General features: G+C 45.1%; 1 protein-coding gene across 1 annotated transcript; it reads right to left on the reverse strand.

Moving 5' to 3' along the window:
* Positions 1–114: 114 nt before the first annotated feature.
* On the reverse strand, positions 115–21,979 carry LOC311144323 (uncharacterized protein). Its single transcript, XM_084180358.1, has 7 exons — positions 21,830–21,979; positions 11,814–12,823; positions 6,710–6,761; positions 6,054–6,186; positions 3,743–3,897; positions 1,421–1,663; positions 115–1,176 (listed from the first exon to the last, which is right to left on the reverse strand). The coding sequence occupies exons 1-7, from the start codon at positions 21,908–21,910 to the stop codon at positions 418–420; spliced, it is 2,433 nt and encodes an 810-aa protein (XP_084036484.1). The 5' UTR covers positions 21,911–21,979; the 3' UTR covers positions 115–417.
* Between the last annotated feature and the right edge of the window lie 612 nt (positions 21,980–22,591).

Below are 22,591 nucleotides of genomic sequence, written 5' to 3' on the forward strand. Positions count from 1 at the left end.
CTAGAAATGTTTTAACAATTGTTAATTTTTTTGTGTGGAGTTTGCATTCATTTGGCCCTTACTGTTGCTCACAAAAATCGTAAAATTTTAATGGAAACCTATAACAGTAAGGTACTTAAATGTTACCCAGAAATTATTTATTGAGATCAAAAAAGGCTGCATTGGGCCTTTTAACTTTATAAAAATATACATAGTGGGTACTAGTATGAAAACATCCATTTTGTCACCATGAAGCCATTGACTTCAAGAATGTAGAAATGTCATAAGTTGATTACAGTAATCAAAAAGGTAAGTTTTAGCATTGTACAAAAGTGGCACTAAAAATAGTTCATTATTGCTTTGCTGGGCCAACCCAGGAGTCCATGCGTTGTCTGTCTGCTCTCCTGTCACATGGGCTGGATGCTGGACTGTCACTGGTCACATCTCATTGCCCGTCACACTGCATGGCACTGTTGATTGGCTGAGGGAAGGCATCTGGATCTGATTGGCTGTGCTGTGCACAAAGGTGGACTTTAACTCGTTAGTATTGGTGGCTGTGTATGAGTCAGAGGGGTGAGGCAGAGGGTAAGGACTGGCCCCTCCTGAGGCCTGACTCCCCCATGGCCTCCACTCTGACCTCCCCCTCTGGAGGAGGGGGCCATTGGCTGCGCTCTGAGGGCCAGGGTTGGGGCTTCCGCCGGCAGGCCCCTTCGCCTCGTACACCCCCCAGCTCAGTCCATTCAGCATGGAGGACTGGCCCAGGTGCTCAGCCAGGATCAGGGGCTGCCGGTCCTCCTCCTCACAGATGGCAAAAACAGGGACACTGACGTGGTCGTTCTCGGCTGGGAAATCACGGCGCTTCCCACCCTGCACCCCTTCCGGCTGCCCCTGCCCAGAGGTACTGTTACTGGGCTGGGACGGGGAGGCCTGGAGGAGGGGGCCCCCGGGGGTCTTGGTGCTCTCTGAGGGACTGGACCCAGAGAGCAGGCCAAAGCAGGGCCCGGTGAAGCGGGAGCGCCGCATGTTGCTCGTGGAGTTTAGGCGGCGCTGCCTCTGGGCGGGCTGGGTGAGGGGGTACGAGGCATTACTCATGGAGGAGTCAGAGGCGTTACTGTCGTCCTGGGTCTCCAGCTGGGGGTCGGAGAATACCTTCCTGCTGTCCTCCCCACGGCAGTCTGACACGAAGCTGGATGGGGCCTGGGGGGAACAACATCTAGTCAGCACATATCTGCATTGCAACATGACACTCATTGTTTTTTGCATCTGCGCTGAGTCTTGAAAAATGAGATATCAAAATAATCCACATAGAAACATACATGACTGTAATTCAATCTGGGTAAAAGTGTCTGCTAAATATCAAATGTAAAGAAATACAGTTTATGATGGTGTGACTATTATTCAACAACACTACTGAAAGACCAATAACATATGAGCTACTAACGCTGTCCACCAGCTTAGTGAAGGGACTGGTGGAGTTCCAACTGCACCACTTCTTGTGTAACTGGGGCAGTGGAGGGAGGAAGTCCTGGAAAGTGCGGACGCTCCAGGCCCGGGGTCGGGCACAGCTGGCACTGCCATCCTGGGCAGCCCGGGTCTCTGTGGGCGAGGCAGCCGGGTCTGGAGAGGGCCAGTCACTGACAGGGCCAGGGCCGGTGTCACTGTGCCTCAGAAACCTCTCCCGCTGCTGAGAGGAGGGAGACACAAAAAATGAATCAAATAGAATTCTATCAAATCCACCATGCAGTGTCTGTGTTCATGGGGAGTAGTAAACAAATGGAAAACCATCTGAAAGAAGTTAAACGCTCAAACCCAGTGAACCCGCTGTAGCAATGTTTACACAGTGCCTTTGTTTACAAACTGCTGCCATGGCAACACACTTCTTATTCTGAAAACACCTACCTGTGATTATTCTATAATTTTATTTGACCATAGGAAAATGAGCCACTGTGTGAATACAATGCATATTCGATTGACTTGAGTACTCAGTCAATGGAGTTTTCTCCATCAGTGGCATCAGAGCATAAATGAGACATTGGCTTGGATGAGAGAGACTCACAAACTGGATAAAAATAGCTGGATAGTATCAGAGGTCGCATTATATTCAAGCACTGACCTGCACCTCCAATCACAGTTGACCTAAAAAGGGCAACAAGCAAACCATTGAATCAGGCATGTAATCCAAAACAACAACAAAGTGCTGCCTGGTAGTGGGTGCAGTCAGTAATTCCTACCTCTATGATTCCAAGAACCGTATTCACAAAGATTCTCAGAGTAGGAGTGCTGATATAGGATCAGTGTTGCCTTTAAGATCATAATTAATAGAATTATATGGACAGGGGGGGACCTAAAACAAGATCTGTTCTCCTATTCTGAAGGTCGGTTTTCTGAACACAGATTACGCCTAGTCCTGGACTCAAAAGTAAACTCAATGGAGAATCTCCATGTCCAGGGCTTGGCTTAATCTGTGTTCGGGAAACCGCCTCAGAGTCTTTGTAAATGTGGGTCTAGGGCTATACGGTAGGTGTCTCACTGATATAAATGGCAGGTCAGTGGTGAAGGGCACATCAGTCACGTATCCCCCCCTCAGTCAGCTAGTAAATCATGGTAGGGGTAAGGTTGGGGGGGGGGGGGGGGGGGTAGAGGTTTAAGGGGTTGCTCCTTTCAGAAAGAGAGATAATCCTTACTAAGAATCACTAACAGCTCGCTTAGTCTAGACGAGACCCCCACCCCCACCCCCAGCGTGCACAGAAACACACACACAGACCACGCACCACAATGCACAACAGCGCACACACACACACACACACTTGAAGCTGGGAAACTGACTCCCCAGATAATACATCCATTAGGCTAGGCTGCAGGAAAGCTCGCCAGCTCTCTAATATCTGCCAGGCCTGCCTTATGACAATTCTTATTCCAATAGAGCACAAGCAAAAATGCTGAGTCAAACCCTCTCCTACCCCCAATCTCCTGGGTTCTCTGCTACTGCCTGGGTGTCATGCCACCCCTAGAGGAGGTTCTCTGCTACTGCCTGGGTGTCATGCCACCCCTAGAGGAGGTTCTCTGCTACTGCCTGGGTGTCATGCCACCCCTAGAGGAGGTTCTCTGCTACTGCCTGGGTGTCATGCCCCCCCTAGTGGAGGTTCATGGCTACTGCCTGGGTGTCATGCCACCCCTAGAGGAGGTTCTCTGCTACTGCCTGGGTGTCATGCCACCCCTAGAGGAGGTTCTGTTACTGCCTGGGTGTCATGCCACCCCTAGTGGAGGTTCTCTGCTACTGTCTGGGTGTCATGCCACCCCTAGAGGAGGTTCTCTGCTACTGCCTGGGAGTCATGCCACCCCTAGAGGAGGTTCTCTGCTACTGCCTGGGTGTCATGCCACCCCTAGAGGAGGTTCTCTGCTACTGCCTGGGTGTCATGCCACCCCTAGAGGAGGTTCTCTGCTACTGCCTGGGTGTCATGCCCCCCCTAGTGGAGGTTCTCTGCTACTGCCTGGGTGTCATGCCCCCCCTAGTGGAGGTTCATGGCTACTGCCTGGGTGTCATGCCACCCCTAGAGGAGGTTCTCTGCTACTGCCTGGGTGTCATGCCACCCCTAGTGGAGGTTCTCTGCTACTGCCTGGGTGTCATGCCACCCCTAGAGGAGGTTCTCTGCTACTGTCTGGGTGTCATGCCACCCCTAGTGGAGGTTCTCTGCTACTGTCTGGGTGTCATGCCACCCCTAGAGGAGGTTCTCTGGGTTACCTGCCTCACCTCGCTCCTTACCGTATGGGCCGAGAACAGCAGTCTGCTGCTCGGACTGGGCGCAGATGAAATGATAAACACCTCATCTGTCCCCAAGTCCAGTTCCGTGAGACCACTGGATGAGAGGTCCACTTCAGCATGCTCGGACATATCACCACCAACACTGACCGGGGCACCTGGGAAGGAAAGGAAGGGATATTTGTTTTTGAATCATTTACTTGTATAGTGACAGCCTACAATTAAAACATTGCTACATTGAAGGCACAACCTTAGTTTACGCTAACTTCCACTGCTTGTCCCTAAAAGAGCACTTGAAATGGATTGTTACAGATTGGTCTCCATAGGCTACTGTATATCACTACACTGTGTACCCAAGTACACTGTGTAGCCACAGTACTTGTCCACTCATATTTCTGTTAACTCATAGTGAGTTCAAAAGGTACTCACACTCAAACCATGAAAAGGAATAACCCAAGGAGGCCGAGAACCAAAAATAATGTACTTAATTTAATTAATTCTTGAAAGATTACAATAGGGTGCTAAAAATAGAACAAAACTCATAGTGACATGGTTGAACTCAGCGTGAGGAGAAACATGGTATTCCTAATGCTCTCACGCTGTTATATAGGTTAAATGTCACGACCTGTAAATCTCTCTGTGGGATCAGCTACAATGAGAGAGCCTTTGGATTGTTCTGGGATAAACCCAGTGTTCCTCCAAAACTAAAGCCATTTTCCATTGAGACTTCTAATACTGCACTTCCCACCTCCCATTCACTCAGCTACATCCACTACAAGCTGGCCTCACATATTCCCACAGAAGAAATACATTTTCAAATGACTCAGGAACATAATGCGTGGACAGTAATGTTGCAGCCAATTTCCTTCCACACAGGTTATTGATTAAATGTATGCAGCTACTGTGCACACGGAATACCTTAATGATTTCACATATTTTGAGCTGTATTGGTGAATTCTACTACACACCGATTCTCCTATGCACCAGTGTTAAACATTACTTCAGGTGTGTAACAGTAATTTACATTACATTTTAGTCATTTAGAGCCATTCTATGGCCGTGATCATGAGAAAATATGTCTACTCATTCAGTCTGTGGTAGAATCCTACCAGCTCTATTACTGTTTACAATCCTACCAGCTCTATTGTTTAGAATCCTACCAGCTCTATTACTGTTTAGAATCCTACCAGCTCTATTATTGTTTAGAATCCTACCAGCTCTATTACTGTTTAGAATCCTACCAGCTCTATTACTGTTTAGAATCCTACCAGTTCTATTATTGTTTAGAATCCTACCAGTTCTATTATTGTTTAGAATCCTACCAGTTCTATTATTGTTTAGAATCCTACCAGTTCTATTACTGTTTAGAATCCTACCAGCTCTATTACTGTTTAGAATCCTACCAGCTCTATTACTGTTTAGAATCCTACCAGTTCTATTATTGTTTAGAATCCTACCAGTTCTATTATTGTTTAGAATCCTACCAGTTCTATTATTGTTTAGAATCCTACCAGTTCTATTATTGTTTAGAATCCTACCAGCTCTATTATTGTTTAGAATCCTACCAGCTCTATTACTGTTTAGAATCCTACCAGCTCTATTACTGTTTAGAATCCTACCAGCTCTATTACTGTTTAGAATCCTACCAGTTCTATTACTGTTTAGAATCCTACCAGTTCTATTAGTGTAGAATCCTACCAGTTCTATTATTGTGTAGAATCCTACCAGTTCTATTATTGTTTAGAATCCTACCAGTTCTATTATTGTTTAGAATCCTACCAGTTCTATTATTGTTTAGAATCCTACCAGCTCTATTACTGTTTAGAATCCTACCAGCTCTATTACTGTTTAGAATCCTACCAGCTCTATTACTGTTTAGAATCCTACCAGTTCTATTATTGTTTAGAATCCTACCAGCTCTATTACTGTTTAGAATCCTACCAGCTCTATTACTGTTTAGAATCCTACCAGCTCTATTACTGTGTGTTGGAGGTCTGACAGTCAGGCCCAGTGTACCATTTTTATGTCATAGTTTCACAGCTGAATGAAATAACAATGCCCCAATTATGCTGAACATGTAAGTTCAGTTTAGGGGCAGATAAAGTAATTGTCAGCCAGGTTGGAACCTGACCAAACACCCCAGCGGTACCCCTCAATCATGGAGGGCAGGTGGAGCGAGGGGATTCACTAGGCTAGGTGGCTGGAGCACAAGCAGAGGGGAAAACAGGGGAGTGTTAGAGGGAGAGAGAGGAGATAGACAGAGAGTGTGTGTGTGTGAGCATGCATGCATGAATGCGTGCGTGTGCATACCCACCTGTTTGTGTGATGCTGAGAGAGTGGTTGTTGTCGTTCTCTGCCATGTCAGGGACTTCCAGGCCGGGCTGATTAGGAGCCACCAGCTGCAGCTCACGGACATCAGCTCCAGAGTTCTGCACTCCCTCCTGCACCTACAATTTAGAGTCAGCATGTACTACTACAGCTGCCTACCACAGCACATACACCAAGGGAGTAGGGATGCACAGCACTGAAATACAGACATGAACTGAAGTTGTTTTGATCAATTCATAAAATGTTTTGATAACCAGTGGGGTATTATGATCTAGTGGCAATACAATACTAAAAGAGACCAGAACTTGTAGGACTGTTTTGCTTTGTTCCTTCTTAGCACACTGAAGTTCAATCCCAAATAGAAGTGTCATAGGGAAGTGTAACTTGTCCAGTGTGTGTATGTGTGAGTCAGTCAGTCTGACCCCAGTCAGTCTACCTCTGAGGCTGCCTGCCCTGCGTGGGAGAAGTTGGACAACAACAGCGCCAGGCCAGCGGAGAGTATTTGCATTTGTTCCAGTGACTGTAGTCTAGAGGATATGAAGTAAATGTTCCCTGATTCCAGTCAGAAGCTAGCCTACAGAGGAATGTCTGGACAGACAGACACACACACACACACACACACAGGGGTGGTTTTCCGTTTACCTCAGAGTTGTTGGATGAGCAGGAGCTGGCTGTTTTCGGACATAGTTTAGGTCTGAAAAACAAAAAGAGCCACAACATTTCAGTTATGCATTTTTTAACTGTTTAACATATCTTTGAAAACCATTATTTACTTTCTTGACTTTTGGCGACATTCTCTTTCATGCTATTTGTGAAAGCTTGACTGTTATTTAGGGCAACTGTTCTCCAAAATGTTTTACAAAATGACCATATTCTCCCACAATTAGAAACTGGAACGGATTGCCTTCACTGAGGTTCTTCCTCGAAACATAATCAGTCTAGCTAACTAACTCACTACATACAAACAGCTCCAGCAGCTATGAGGGGATTCTGTTCATTAACGGAGATCTAAATGCTTTTGTGTACCCATTTCTGGTACAATTAAAAACATGGTGCCAGGACGGGACTAATACAACTCTAACTGCTCTCCAACATGCATGGGGGATTTCTCTCAACCATGCATGGCTGTACAGGTCGTTGCTGCAGCTTCTCAGTCAACTTACCTGGTTAAATAAGGGTAAAATAAAAAGTATATATAAAAAAATACTACGCATGATGGAAATGGCCTTCTTGGCTTCCTGATCATGTTTTATGCGTGTGTTGTTGTTCCTGGTAATTAGACTTTCATTTTATTAGAAGTGTGTTTTCCATTTTCCTTTAATTAACAGCAAGAAGTAAGAACTACACAAATGGGCTTATTGTGCTCAACAGCCACACATCGGTTTTGGAGAATAACCAATAACATATTTCTACTGTACAACCTATTTCACGGCGATGTATGTTGCTACAGTATATCATAAAGTATTGTGTGTATTTTTGTTTTCAAAACAGAATGCTTTCAAGCTGAGAAAAATGTAACATTTCACAAGTAATAAAAAAAAACATTGCTTTTCCTTTGAGTTGGGTTGACTAGATTGAGGGGAATTTACATAGAGATAGATGTTTTTTATGTATGGGAATTTAAACCTTCCTGGAGGGAACTAGAGATGTGAATCAGGCCGGTAGAGTAAAACGGTGATACTCATTTAGTCACCTGGCATGGATAATATTACACCCTGATAGAACTAATACAAGCAGCATGTGCTACTGTTGTCTCCAAATGGGATTGACCGAGAGAACAACCTGTAAATTACATATTCTGATACTGTATGTTGTTCTTGTTCTATTAAACAACCACCATGGCACCTGGGCAGGACAGAGGCTCACAGCACAGCAGCATGAGGATCTCCGCTTCTCTTTATCTTCCTTCCTTTTTCTCCTGCTGGCTTTTGTATGGCTGCATTTCTCTTTGTCAGTTGGAATCGATGCCAGGTGCTGCACCTTGAATGGCCCTCACCCTCCCTCCCTCCGTATCGCTCCCTCCGTGTCTCGCTCCCTCTCCCTCTCTCTGTATAATGGTGAGAATGCTGCACATCAAGGCAGATACAGCCGACCACTTCACTGGGTCACATCAGGGACCAACCCAGGCCTCCAGCTGAGTCAACAGGCAGGCCATCAGCAGCAGCAGCACACTAGTGGAGGAGGAGGACTGACTGGTAGACTATCTCATTCATGGGAGGAATCTTTGTTACACTGGCCAACATCAAAGACCCAACAGTTGTGCCATCTCCCTTGGATGACAAGGAACTGAAGACATAAGAGGGTCATAAAAGGACAATTCTTGCCATTGTGCAGAATGTGCACGGTCTTGTTTATGTTTATGCTTGAGAACTGCATGTCTCAGGTTGTCAGGGAAATGTATTTATAGTACAAAACGTGTCTGACAAAGGCATCTTTATGACTCCATTCTTTCTGCATGGCTTGCTTTACCTGAAGATGTTGCACAGGTGAACTACAGGGATCATGAAGAGACAATCATTCACATTGTGCATGGTCTTGTTTATGCTTGAGAACTGTATGTCTCTGGGAAATAGGGAAAGCAATCACACGTGTATGACAAAACAAAATGTTCTGGTGTACCAAGTGTTGAATTTCATATTGTATAATTACACAAAATCTGAAAAGTTCCATGCCTGATATTACTGTAGATTCCTTTTGTTGTTGTCAGTGCCCTTTTTAATGTTGCACACTTCCTTCTCCTCTTGTATTCCCCCTCATAAACATCCCCTGCCCCCCTTACCTCTTCCCTGTCTACTGTACCCATGTGGAAGAGGTAGGTTACAGTAAAATTGTGCCATGAAAGTCATAATCAATCCTACATGTTAAAACACATAATGAGTTTATATGGTCCTTGACAGTGCAATATTATGGTCTTCTACCAGTATATTGGGATATTCATGCATTTATGAACTTTTTTATCTGTTACGTTATGCATACTGTACATGTTAGCTAACTATTGTACTTTTTACTGTAGGCTACATCGTCATTGGGCTACTTATGTCCCCCTGTGAATTTGTACTTTGCAGAGGAGTTGGCGTATAAGGGCAGCACAGCAAGTTTTTCCTGTTATTATCAGGTATGTCATGTGTTTTGTTTGTTAAGATATTTTGACGATATTTTACTGTTAGCAGTTCGCAAGTGCATGTCATGTACTGTACTGTATGTAACGCCTGGCTGTCATTGAGAAAGTTGGCTAGCCTAAGCCTAGAAGCTATAGTGTTCATTGCGTTTGTTATTGTACTGTTATGTGAAGCAAGATTATTGTTACAGTGCATTCGGAAAGTATTCAGACCTTGACTTTTTCCACATTTTGTTACGTTTTTAAATTTTTTTATAAACAAAATTGGCGCAGCGGTCTAAGGCACTGCATCGCAGTGCTACAGGCGTCACTACAGATCTGGGTTCAATCCCGGGCTGTGTCGCAGCCGGCCACGACCCGGAGACCCATGAGGCGGCGCACAATTGAACCAGTGTCATCTGGGTTAGGGGAGGGTTTGGCCGGCTGGGATGTCCTTGTCCCATCGCGCTCTAGTGACTCCTTGTGGCGGCCGGGCGCATGCACGCTGACGTCGGTCGCCAGCTACAGTGTTTCCTCCGACACATTGGTGCAGCTGGCTTCCGGGTTAAGCAAGCAGTGTCAAGAAGCAGTGCGGCTTGGCAGGGTCGTGTTTCGGAGGACGCATGGCTCTCGACCTTCGCCTCTCCCGAGTCCATACGGGAGTTTCAGCGATGGGACAAGACTGTAACTACCAAATGGATATCACGAAATTTGGGGGTAAAAGTGGTAAAAAGTACAATTTTTATTTTTTACAAATATATTATTTTTTTCCATCATCAATCTACACACAATACCCCATAACGACAATGCAAAAACAGATGGGTTGACATTTTTGCACATTTATTATTATAAATAAAAAACAGAAATATCACATAAGTATTCAGACCATTTACTCAGTACTTTGTTGAAGCACCTTTGGCAGCGATTACAGTCTCGAGTCTTCTTGGGTATGCCGCTACAAGCTTGGCACACCAGTATTTAGGGAGTTTCTCCCATTCTTCTCTGCAGATCCTCTCAAGCTCTGTCAGGTTGGATGGGGAGAGTCGCTGCACAGCTCTTTTCAGGTCTCTCCAGAGATGTTAGATCGGGTTCAAGTCCGGGCTTTGGCTGGGTCACTCAAGGATATTCAGTGACTTATCCCGAATCCTCTCCTGCATTGTCTTGGCTGTGTGGTTAGGGTTGTTGTCCTCTTGGAAGGTGAACCTTCACCCCAGTCTGAGGTCCTGAGCACTCTGGAGCAGGTTTTCATCAAGGATCTCTCTGTACTTTGCTCCGTTCATCTTTACCTCGATCCTGACTAGTCTCCCAGTCCTTGCCGCTGAAGAACATCCCCACAGCATGATGCTGCCACCACCATGCTTCACCGTAGGGATGGTGCCAGGTTTCCTCCAGACGTGACGCTTGGCATTCAGGCCAAAGAGTTCAATCTTGGTTTCATCAGATCAGAGTCCTTTAGGTGCCTTTTGGCAAACTCCAAGCAGGCTCTCATGTGCCTTTTACTGAGGAGTGGCTTCCGTCTGGCCACTCCACCATAAAGGCCTGATTCTGGAAGGTTCTCCCATCTCCACAGAGGAGCTCTGGAGCTCTGTCAGAGTGACCATTGGGATCTTGGCCACCTCCCTGACCAAGGCCCTTCTCCCCCGATTGCTCAGTTTGGATGGGCGGTCAGCTCTTGGAAGAGTCTTGGTGGTTCTAAACTTCTTCAATGCTGCAGAAATATTTTGGTACCCTTCCCCAGATCTGTGACTCGACACAATCCTGTCTCGGAGCTCTACGGACAATTCCTTCGACCTCATGGCTTGGGTTTTGCTCTGACATGCACTGTCAACTGTGGGACCTCATATAGACAGGTGTGTGCCTTTCCAAATGATGTCCAATCAATTGAATTTACCACAGGTGGACTCCAATCAAGTTGTAGAAACATCAAGGATGATCAATAATTTACATTTTAGTCATTTACCAGAGCGACTTACAGTTAGTCGTAATATATATACGTAATATTTTTATTTTTCATACTGGCCCACCGTGGGAATCGAACCCACAACCCTGGCGTTGCAAACACCATGCTCTACCAACTGAGCTACATCCCTGCCGGCCATTCCCTCCCCTACCCTGGACGACGCTGGGCCAATTGTGCGCCACCCCATGGGTCTCCCGGTCACGGCCGGCTACGACAGAGCCTGGATTCGAACCAGGATCTCTAGTGGCACAGCTAGCACTGCGATGCAGTGTCTTAGACCACTGCGACACTCGGGAGAGTATTTCAAGTCTCATAGCAAAGGGTCTGAATACTTATGTAAATAAGGTATTTCTGTTTTTATATGTAATACATGTGCAAAACATTTGAATAACCGGTTGTGTGTAGATTGATGAAGATTTTCTTTAATTTAATCAATTTTAGAATAAGGCTGTAACATAACAAAATGTGGAAAAAGTCAAGGGGTCTGAATACTTTCCGAATGCACTGTATATGTAAGCCGATCAAAACACAATGTACAACACCGGTCACACTGGCACATTTCTCTCTGCATGTCACCCCTGAGGTGCTGGTTCGATATCAGGGAGTCAGAGCAACCTATTTATAACACAACACGTGTGTGACAAAGGGATATCATATCACAGCAACTCTCTCTGAATGCTTTTACATACCTGAAAATGATGCACAGAGCGCTGGTGAGCACCATGGCAAAGAAGGCTGCTCCGCTCATGGCGGCCAGCAGAGAGTCCATCTTGCTGGCCCCGGCAGGGGCGTAGGTGTGCTGGGGGTCATCTCCATCCTGTTCTGTCCGGTTGTGGTAGTGAAAGAGCAGGGCGAAGCCGCGGCCCCAGTGGGTGGTGGTGATCAACTCCATGATGACCTCTACCATCTCCTGGCTGGAGCCAAACACCAGCTGGCTGCTGGAGGGCCGGTTGGAGCCACAGAAGCGCGTGGAGAAGGTGAGGAGGTCCGAGATGTAGAGGACGTCGTGGGGGCAAGCGTCCACCACCGACTGCTGGGTCTCAGGGCTCACTAACTCTGTGTCCGTGGGGGGCGGAGAGGTCGCAGTGGTGGCCTTGTCTACAATCACAGCCAGGTCTGGGGCTGCTGCTCTGGGGTTAGGGGTAGGATTTAGGTCAGGGTCGCCTCTGAGGAGAGGAGAGGTGATTGAGTTCACCGCTGCCTGGGCCCTGGGTAGGAGGAGGTGTGAGGGGGGATGTGGGGATGCAGTGTCAGAGGTGGACCTTTTAGCAGAGTTGGAGACTTTGGCGATCTCCATCTTGGTGGACTGCTCTTGCACCACCACCTGCTTGACCTTGTCATTTTGGAAGGAGGACTGGTGGGCTTTCGCTCTGCCCCCCTGAGCCTTAGGTACAGGGGCGTCTTTAGCCAGCATTGACACATTTTCATCTGTGACAGGACCCCCAGATGGGAACGTTACCCCATCGTCAGCCTCAGCATCTTCCACTTTCAAGTTAGAGATCGCAGTGTACTGGGTGGAGGGGTCGTGGCTCTCGAACACATCAAAGTCAAATATCTCCAGTATGAGCTGGTGGCCGACAGGCACAAAGAACTGCCAGACACAGTGGGTCCCTGAGGAATAGTTAAAGGGAAACCCAGGAGACAGGATGAGGCCTTGGACTTCCACAACATCCACCTTAGCTCCACAATCAAAGTAGACCTGCAATAAAAACATACATGGGCTTGGTGAGGGGGACAGGAGTGTACGTTAAAACGCTAGCATCTCTAATGATCGACATCTCTACTGTATACCAGCACTTGTTAAAGACTTACAGAAAATCAGCAGACATTTAAAAAAAATAACGTCTAGGGACTTTTTGTAGAGTACAACATGGACATATAATAGAAATAAGGCTGTCTTTTAAACAAATAGCACAGTTGAGCTGAATTGCAGATTGCCTAAAAAACAATTAACTGCATCCAGACCTGAACTATTCAACCCTCCTCTGCCAGCTAGTATATCAAAGCGGTGGCGGTGCCTTGCATGCCTGTGCTTGGGTAACCCTGGGAAGGGTTTCTTAAAACACGCTGAGCTGGCTGTAATGCTTCCCAGGTGTGTTGGGTGGAAGGTGGAGGGGGACCTGAGCCTGGCTAAGCAGAGGCAGATGTGTGGCTGGAGCCGCTGGGCCCAGAGCTCAGGTCCAGACCTTTGTAGGAGGGCTGGTGTGTTTATGAGCTTTCCTCTCAGCCCAGGTTCTGGACTGTGGGAACTGAGCGATGACCTAGCCGGGGCTCAACCAGCACAGCCTCCACCACCAGACAGGTAAAACACCAGCCAATGCCACAGGCAACACTAGTAGTCTGGTTGGGAACACATTTCAAAACGCACTCAAGACCCGGTGTGTGTGTATGGTGTGTGTAAAAGGAGCACCAGCACCACTGCCATCGACCAACTCCAGATAGACGCTTTGATTGCCGCTACATGACCCATCTCATCTCTCCATATGCATGCATTTATCAAAGGCATTCCTCAGATTCTTAGAAGCTAAATCTAGATGTATTTTTCAATCATGACTGTATGAGAGAGGCTGCTGCTAGGTTTGGCCCCAGCAACCCCCTCCGTCCTTCTGACTGCAACTCAAAGACCTCTCTATTGCTGATACAGCTGGCAGCCTCACAGCCAGGTCAGAATGTCCCTTACAGAGAGATGGAGGGCAGTAAGGGCATACATATGTGTGTGTGTTCTGTACAGTTAACGAAAGAGGTGTTTTCAAAGCACATGAATGCACCGAAAATATTGAATACAAAATATTGAATGCATATCACGCCAGAGGTGTGATAGTCCTCAGTCCTGATCGCTTGATCATCACGTAGCAGCATATGTATTCAATCTGTTTCAGACCTCCCTATCCTGCCCGCTTAATGACTCAACACTTTTGCAATATGTTGGTGAACAACATTGGATTAAAAACATTGGATCAAAACATTGCAACAGTGTATTATCTCAGCTATCATTACTAACCATGGGAAAATACGTATATTATATGCATGGGAAAGAGCCAAGCAGCTTATCATGTGTTGTGCTTGTTATCCAGTATGTGTTTTTGGTTTGTATTAAATATTATTGACAAACTATAATAACAGCTTCTGTTAAAGAAATTAAAGAAGGACTGCCTTTAAAAAGCAACAAATCCCTTTGAAAACGGCCTATGTGACATCGATAGGAGTCAGAAACAGTTATTCCAGTGTCAAAATTGACATAAAGTCAGTCTCGTCTAAAACGGAGTTTGGAACATCCGTGCGTCTCAACGGGTAAATGAAGGTTGGGTTTTTGATTTGAGGATGTACATTTCCCCACTAACATTGGGTGAGCAGCTGTGGTGATTGCTCTCTATCCAATAGCATAGACAGTGAGACAGACCTGCCCGGCAGCTCTGACTTCGTTTACATAAGACAACATGTCGCACATTTTTTTACTTGAGAAATACTGCACCAAACACCTTAGTTAGATGTAAAACTGCGCAACCAAAACATCCTCAGCGAAAACGTGAAATAGGCTTCTGCGTCTACAGTGTCTGATGGGGGACAAACATCATTAACCAAACGCGGAATCGGAAACACACCTCCAAGATTTAAATCTTGTTTTTCTAATGAGCAACAGAAAAACACACGTGCCAATCGGTGTGTTCAGTGGCTCTTTAAGATTAACTTAAAGTTGTAAACATTTTATTGCTATGGACACAGTCCACTCATTGTCAAGTTTAGGCACCAAAATGAAATAATTACAGAAACAAATTCTAATTTATGCAGTGGTAAATACAACTTGATAGTGATAGAGGCTTATATAACAGTGATAAATTACAAGAATCAAGGCACAGTCAGTACTTTGAAGCCCAACTAGTTCTAAGAGTGTTGTAAAATAGCATTTTCTTTCTCAATGCTTTCTCTGCTGTTTAGTGTGACAGCATTATGTCATAGTAAGGTGCAAAAGAGAAAATGGCCTTGGACTTACTAGGAACTCATGTCATGAACGCCACAACAACAATACATAATTACGCGGATGACATTTTCAACTGGTCAAATGCCATTCCCAGAGAGGTTGCAGAGAGTAAGCCAATTTCCGTTTTTGCTCTACGGTGTTGTGCAGTGTAGTGGTATTGTGCAATACCCTATAGAATGAAGGGAACAGCTTGGCAACATGGGGGGGGGGGGTTGTCTGTCTCCGTGACCAATATAAGTGTCCAAATCCACTTTTGTGTAGCCAGGCTCTTTCTATTGACAGTGTGTGGGCTACATAGAAAGAGAGAGAACTGTGTCAGGGAGGGAGGGAGGGACAGGGACTGTGTCATTTCCCTGGCTCTGGCTGCACTAGGACTGGGCTGGCTATCTGGAGGTCCGCCACCCTCACTGTGGTGTGACGTACATGGTAGACTACACATGAATGACCTCAGTGCCACAGTGTAAATTGGAAATGGGACATTCTTATAAAGCCAAACATCCCAGTTCTGTTACATCACAGACACAGGCCTCTAACACTGGCAGTGGCAGCCAGGGCGGTCATTATTTAAGGAAGCCTTTTCTCATGGGGAACAACGGGCAGCAGTGCCATTTGGTTGCACCACTTCATGGTGGGATGGGAGATAACACTTTAATGAAGTGATGTTAATAAGTAGGAGCAGGCAGAAAGTTTACATAAGACCCTGCTGATCGGTCATCGCACCCCAGTTGTGCCACACGGAGATCCCTGTACAAAAGTAGAGAAAACAAGCATATAATTGTGTAGAATGACTTGTGCATTAGAATGTCAAATGAAACCCTGTGATTAGTTTGAGGTTGACCATAATATTGATAACGTTAAGCAACTTGAATCCTTTGTCGGAACAACATTTCCAGAACTGCAAATTACCTGAAATATAGTTCGAACTTTATACAAAGCCTACTAAAAGTATATCCCTATGATTGATTTGCTGTTTGGAAAATGAATTTTGAACCCTCTCCCTAACAACTGAAGACCTTACAGAGGAATTGAACCTTAACAACAGGTTAGTGAGTACCCCTAGCTAAAACCCTTGAAACAGCGGCTCGACATCCCATAGCGATCGCTGTCACACACTCACTCATTCCATTCCCTCACTCCTTCACATGCACAAACAGCCCCTGACTGGCTCCTAAACAGCCAGACGGGCCCCTCAAGGGGGCAGGGATCCTTCCAGGCGCTGTTTACTGGAGTAGAAAAGTGACACTGCTCCACAGGCTGACGCTTCAGCTATGCCAACTCCCAGATTAAGTGTTATATAACCCAGGGCTCAGCAGCTCCTCTGTATGTCTGTCTGTCTCCAATCATTTAGCCACTGTTGCTGGTCAGGTCAGACACGGACAGAAATCTAGAGCATAGACTTTAGGGTTATTTCTACGGTGGAGAATGCTGAATTTTTGTGTCATAGAAGCACTATACTAAAGACAACATCCTTGCACCCGGTGTTGTCCGTCCACAGCTGTGAAAAGGCACTGATACACGAGCCCACAAGTTATACAATAAGTATGGTGTGTGTGTATGCAGGTATCCTGTGCTCTCATCTTCACTCAGGGTGAGTTTACAAACAACAGGTGAGCTTCCTGATTGGGCTCTAGCTGAAGCTGTCGCCACTGACCTTGGAGAACAGAGTCCTCATACTCTAATCACCACACAAAATACTGACCGTTACAAATTAACATCAAGGCCACGATAATCTTTGGTTGTCAATGTTGGGGCCACACATTTTCTCTGCTCTGCATGAGACAGTGGAATGTTCAGTATTGTGGTGGTGGTGAACCCTCCAACTCCACATAGATATGTGGCTGGGTGGGTGGGATGTTGGATATGGGGTTCCACATTTGTGGTGCACACACCAATTAACATAGTTTTCCCTGTATTTTTCTTCCTCTCTGGATAGGAGGAGGTTGCAGTAACAGTCATTAACTAAGGACGCCTAGCCTAGGAAGTAAAGCATGTTGATGGATGCAGTCAGTCAGTGTTATGTCTCCATGGTGGTTCAGACCAATTTGGAGAAATAATTTCCAGATTTGGAATGTGATCCAGGCAGTGAATGGATGCATCCTGAGTAATTAATCTCTCAGCAGCTGAGCGAGTAGCCCCACCATGCAGGATGACAACAACACTCACAGCCAGAACAGCCAGGCCAGCTAGCAGGGCAGCTAGAGCTCTCTCTCTCTCTCCCTCTCGCTCCCTCTCTCTGCCTGGCCCATTCATCCCACTTAAAGTAACAGTACAGTTTATTTACCACCATGCCAACCTCACTGTCTGACCAATATGTGTTTACAGTATGAACTAGTTTCTTTATGGACTTTAAACATTTAGCTAAGGGATGAATTCGTCAGTGGTTCTATCTTTAGGGTTGTTCCCTCTATCAAATGGATGCTCATTTAAAAATCAACATTAGAATAAGCAATGAAATTATGAAAAGATTCTGTAATATTTCCTAACTTAAATGTCAAACATGCTCTCATTTGTCTAGATGTTAGGGTGGTTCTCATTTGTCTAAATGACTAAAATGTAAATGTAATGTTAGGGTGGCTCTCATTTGTCTATATGTTAGGGTGGTTCTCATTTGTCTAGATGTTAGGGTGGTTCTCATTTGTCTAGATGTTAGGGTGGTTCTCATTTGTCTAGATGTTAGGGTGGTTCTCATTTGTCTAGATGTTAGGGTGGTTCTCCTTTGTCTAGATGTTAGGGTGGTTCTCATTTGTCTAGATGTTAGGGTGGTTCTCATTTGTCTAGATGTTCGGGTGGTGGATTTATCAAAGTTGAACGATTTCCTTTAGGGGGTTGATGCATTGAATTCCAAGCCTGTTTACGCTGTTCCAAAAATCAACTTAATACAAAAGAGGCCAAGAGGACAAAGCCATCATTTAGAGTGCCCCATCAGGCAGATAATTGCAAAGATAGTGAGCACCCTACGCACACAGAAACTAAAGCTGGGGACGCTGACAATTCAATATACCAAGGGCTTTTGTTGTTCAGTTCTAAGAATTCTACTGCTCACCGCCACTCAGTCACAGTGGATGGGGACGAGTCTTGACAGTTCGTAGCCTTAGAGATTCTCCTTCCTAGTGTTGTAGTAGTGTGTGGTCAGAACTAATATTTACAGTGCATTCGGAAAGTATTCAGAACCCTTCCCTTTTTTCACATTTTGTTACGTTACAGCCTTATTCTAAATTTGATTTTTTTTTTTCAATCTCATCAATCTACACACAATACCCCATAAGGACAACGTGAAAACTGCCTTTTATAAATTTATAAAAGATAAACACTGAGATACCTTATTTACATAAGTATTCAGACCCTTTGCTATGAGACTCGAAATTGAGCTCAGGTGTATCCTGTTTCCATTGATCATCCTTGAGATGTTTCTACAACTTCATTGGAGTCCACCTGTGGTAAATTCAAGTGATTGGACATTATTTGGAAAGGCACACACCTGTCTATAAAAGGTCCCACAGTTGACAGTGCATGTCAAAGCAAAAACCAAGCCATGAGGTCGAAGGAATTGTCCCTAGAGCTCCGAGACAGGATTGCGTTGAGACACAGAGACACAGATATGGGGAAGGGTACCAAAACATTTCTGCAGCATTGAAGGTCCCCGAGAACACAGTGGCCTCCATCATTCTAAAATGGAAGAAGTTTGGAACCACCCAGACTCTTCCTAGAGCTGGTTGCCCGGCCAAACTAAGCAATCAGGGGAGAAGGGCCTTGGTCAGGAATGTGACCAAGAACCCGATCAAGAACCCGATGGTCACTCTGACAGAGCTCCAGAGTTCCTCTGTGGAGATGGGAGAACCTTCCAGAAGGACAACCTTCTCTGCAGAACTCCACCAATCAGGCCTTTATGGTAGAGTGGCCAGACGGAAGCCACTCCTCAGTAAAAGGCACATGACAGCCTGCTTGGAGTTTGCCAAAGGCACCTAAAGGACTCTCAGACCATGAGAAACAACATTCTCTGGTCTGATGAAACCAAGATTGAACTCTTTGGCCTGAATGCCAAGCGCCACGTCTGAAGGAAACCTGGCACCATGGTGGTGGCAGCATCATGCCATGGGGATGTTTTAAGCGGCAGGGACAGGGAGACTAGTCAGGAACAAGGGAAAGATGAATGGAGCAAAGTACAGAGAGATCCTTGATGAAAACCTGCTCCAGAGCGCTCAGGACCTCAGACTGGGGCAAAGGTTCACCTTCCAACAGGACAACGACCCTAAGCACACAGCCAAGACAACGCAGGAGTGGCTTCAGGACAAGTCTCTGAATGTCCTAGAGTGGCCCAGCCAGAGCCCAGACTTGAACCTGATCTAACATCTCTGGAGAGACTTGAAAATAGCTGTGCAGCGATGCTCCCCATCCAACCTGACAGAGCTTGAGAGGATCTGCAGAGAAGAATGGGAGAAACTCCCCAAATCTTCCGACACAATCCTGTCTCGGAGCTCTACGGACAATTCCTTTGACCTCATGGCTTGGTTTTTGCTCTGACATGCATTGTCAACTGTGGGACCTTATATAGACAGGTGTGTGCCTTTCCAAATGATGCCTAATCAATTGAGTTTACCACAGGTGGACTCCAATCAAGTTGTAGAAACATCTCAAGGATGATCAATGGAAACAGGATGCACCTGAGCTCAATTTCGAGTCTCATAGCAAAGGGTCTGAATACTTATGTAAATAAGGTATTTCTGTTTTTTCAATTTGTTATTATGGGGTATTATGTGTAGATTGATCAGGAAAATGTTTTATTTAATCCATTTTAGAATAAGGCTGTAATGTAACAAAATGTGGAAAAAGTCAAGGGGTCTGAATACTTTCCGAATGCACTGTACATACAATGGCCGTGTCACACTCAAATCATTGCGGAGACAGAGTAGGCTACATCACCTGAAACCACATAGTAAGTGGGGGAAATTATTTTATAGTACTGCTTCATTCTGACTGCTGCCAAAGTTGTCAGGAAGAATTTGGTGATTAAAAAGAACGCCTTCTGCCGGACTCTGTTAATCACCTGTAAGCACTGAACAGATTAGGGAAGTCTTTCCCAAATGCTAATAACTGAACATAATTAAATACCACACTTCCATGGCCCATAGACACTATATAACACGGTAATGTTATGGATTCACTTGGTCATTTGACGCCTCTGCCTTATATTTCATTTACAGTACAGTGGCAGATCAATAGCTTCATTCTCCCCAGATGCTGCGCATATACTTATGCTATTTAAGTCAATACTACAGTGTCAGATGTTCACATACAGAACACTCAGAAGAGGAGAGAAGATATTAATAAGAATGTAGCCTACACACAGGTTTCTTCCTAGTTTGGGAATTGGACCAAATTGAGAAGAAACCCAAACCAGAGTGTCACCTGGACTGCTTCTGCTGCACCATCATCTCTGGTGCACAACCATTATTATGAGCCGTCCTCCCCTCAGCAGCCTCCACTATGCTAAACATGTTTCAGGTGTGTTGCACCATACAACTTAGTGTGGATGTGGAAACCCAATAACCAGGAAAAAGCCACTGATCATACCATGCAATCCAGTGCCATGTAACACTGATAATGAATAGTAAGGGAACGGTTGGTTTACACTTACATACTACTGTACTAGGAACCCTGTCAGACAGAAAGTGCTGTGTGTTGTATAACAGAGAGCCGGAGTCAGGCGTCTCCACTCTACAGTATGTACTGGGTGATTCATGAGAGCTCTTGTTCAGGAATAAAGTCATGAAGTCCATGTCAGTGTCAGGCAGACAGGCAGACAGGCAGACAGGCAGGAGGGTTGTTTTCACCACAAAGTGAGAGTGAGTCAGACTCAGACCAACAGGAGATGAACATGCCCTGCTCTGGCTTCATCCATGTGGTTCTCATTTCACTGCTCTCTCTGTCTGACTCTGCATGCCATTGCCTTTAACTCTACTAGATATAGTTGAGGACAAGAAGATAGAGTGCATGCTCAGTGTCATGGGATGTTTTCCTCCCCATGGTTGGAAAATGCAGCCTTACAGAGAGTACTGCCAGCTGATGTTTAAGATTGTCAAAAAGTGCAAACACACCTGGCTATAGCCGAATATTGATGTATATTTATGTGTGATGTCTTACAGTTATATACAATTATGCATAGATTGACAACATGATCAACTGGGAAATCACATAAAATAATGACTTATTTTCCTCAATTACGAACCCAGCATGACTTTGAACTTGGGGTGATTACTATTGAAAGCTTCCTATTGAAATGCATGTCAATAAGCTTTTTGTAGCACTCGATAGGGTAGTAGATCCTTTTATAAGATAATGGTATTAGATTACTAAAAAGTGATTATTCATGTAAAACTATACTCAAACTTCTGGAGAGGTGAGCCCTGTGTATGCACGGGTGGTGTTCACATGCATACCGGACTACTCTGCTACAATACGTTTACAGTGCATTCAGTGCATCAAGTTCTCACAGTAATGACAAATTACCCAGGAAAGTCTATATTCTGTCTTTCCCTGGGTGGAAAATACCTAGCTACACAACAACAACAACAACAACAAGGAAACTTAATACATGTTTCATTCTTGCTTAACAAGTTTTCAGCCAGTCACTAAACTATAAGACCGATGACGCGTGAAACAAATCACTGTGCTTTTTTATGAGGCAAAATATAGACTGTAAACAAAGAGCAGACATGTATTACTTACTTTCTGCGCAACACATCCCGTGACCCATAGTAAATACGCTGTCATGAACACATGTGCCCAGAACGAGCTGTTGCAGTTCATTTTCTTTATTTCTTCCTTTTCCCCGACGCACACTGAACCATAACCCGCTCTCGCTCCCCATTCACCTGAAGTCTCGGGGGCGCGCATTCATCGTTCGTGGACCCGCATGCAGAAATCACAGGGGGTTGTACTGAAGCGCTCACAATTTGACAGTCAGAGTCAGACCAATTTGTCCACAATCATTTTGACAAAATATACACTTTCAATGCACCATGCGTGGAATTAGGAATAGTAACCTACATGTCCTTGTAGTAGGTAATCTGCATAAAAATAGAAGAATGAAGATGTCTTCACACCCCAGAGTTAATACTTGGTGGAAGCACCTTTGGCAGCCATTACAGCTGTGAATCATTTTGAATAATATTCTACCAACTTTGCACAACTCTTAGGGCAACATACTGTATATCCATTGTTTTGGCCAAAATTACTCATGCTTAGTAAATTTGGTTGGGAATCATTGATGGACAGCAATATTCAAACCTTGTCTCAGATTTTCAAGCAAATTTAAGCCGGGACTGAGACTGGACCACTAAAGAACACTCAACACCTCTTGGAAATTCGTTCTGGTGTGTCTTTGGCATTAAAACTTGTGTAATTGTCCCGCTGTAAAAAATTAAACTCAATCACAGGGTTAGGTTTTCAGAAGACTGAGGCGGGTTTTCCTCTACCTATTTACATGGG

This window comes from Coregonus lavaretus (genome assembly GCF_964263955.1).
Source record: "Coregonus lavaretus genome assembly, chromosome: 17".
In the NCBI taxonomy this organism is placed as follows: domain Eukaryota; kingdom Metazoa; phylum Chordata; class Actinopteri; order Salmoniformes; family Salmonidae; genus Coregonus; species Coregonus lavaretus.

Bases quoted from the DNA above. Each gene is read 5' to 3' on its own strand.
- LOC311144323 (XM_084180358.1), bottom strand. From the start codon at position 21,910: ATGAACTGCAACAGCTCGTTCTGGGCACATGTGTTCATGACAGCGTAT. The intron at 1,664-3,742 runs GTAAGGAGCGAG...CCCTCCTCTCAG, and splicing joins TGCTGTTCTCGGCCCATACG to CAGCGGGAGAGGTTTCTGAG. The intron at 1,177-1,420 runs GTTAGTAGCTCA...TGTTCCCCCCAG, and splicing joins TCACTAAGCTGGTGGACAGC to GCCCCATCCAGCTTCGTGTC.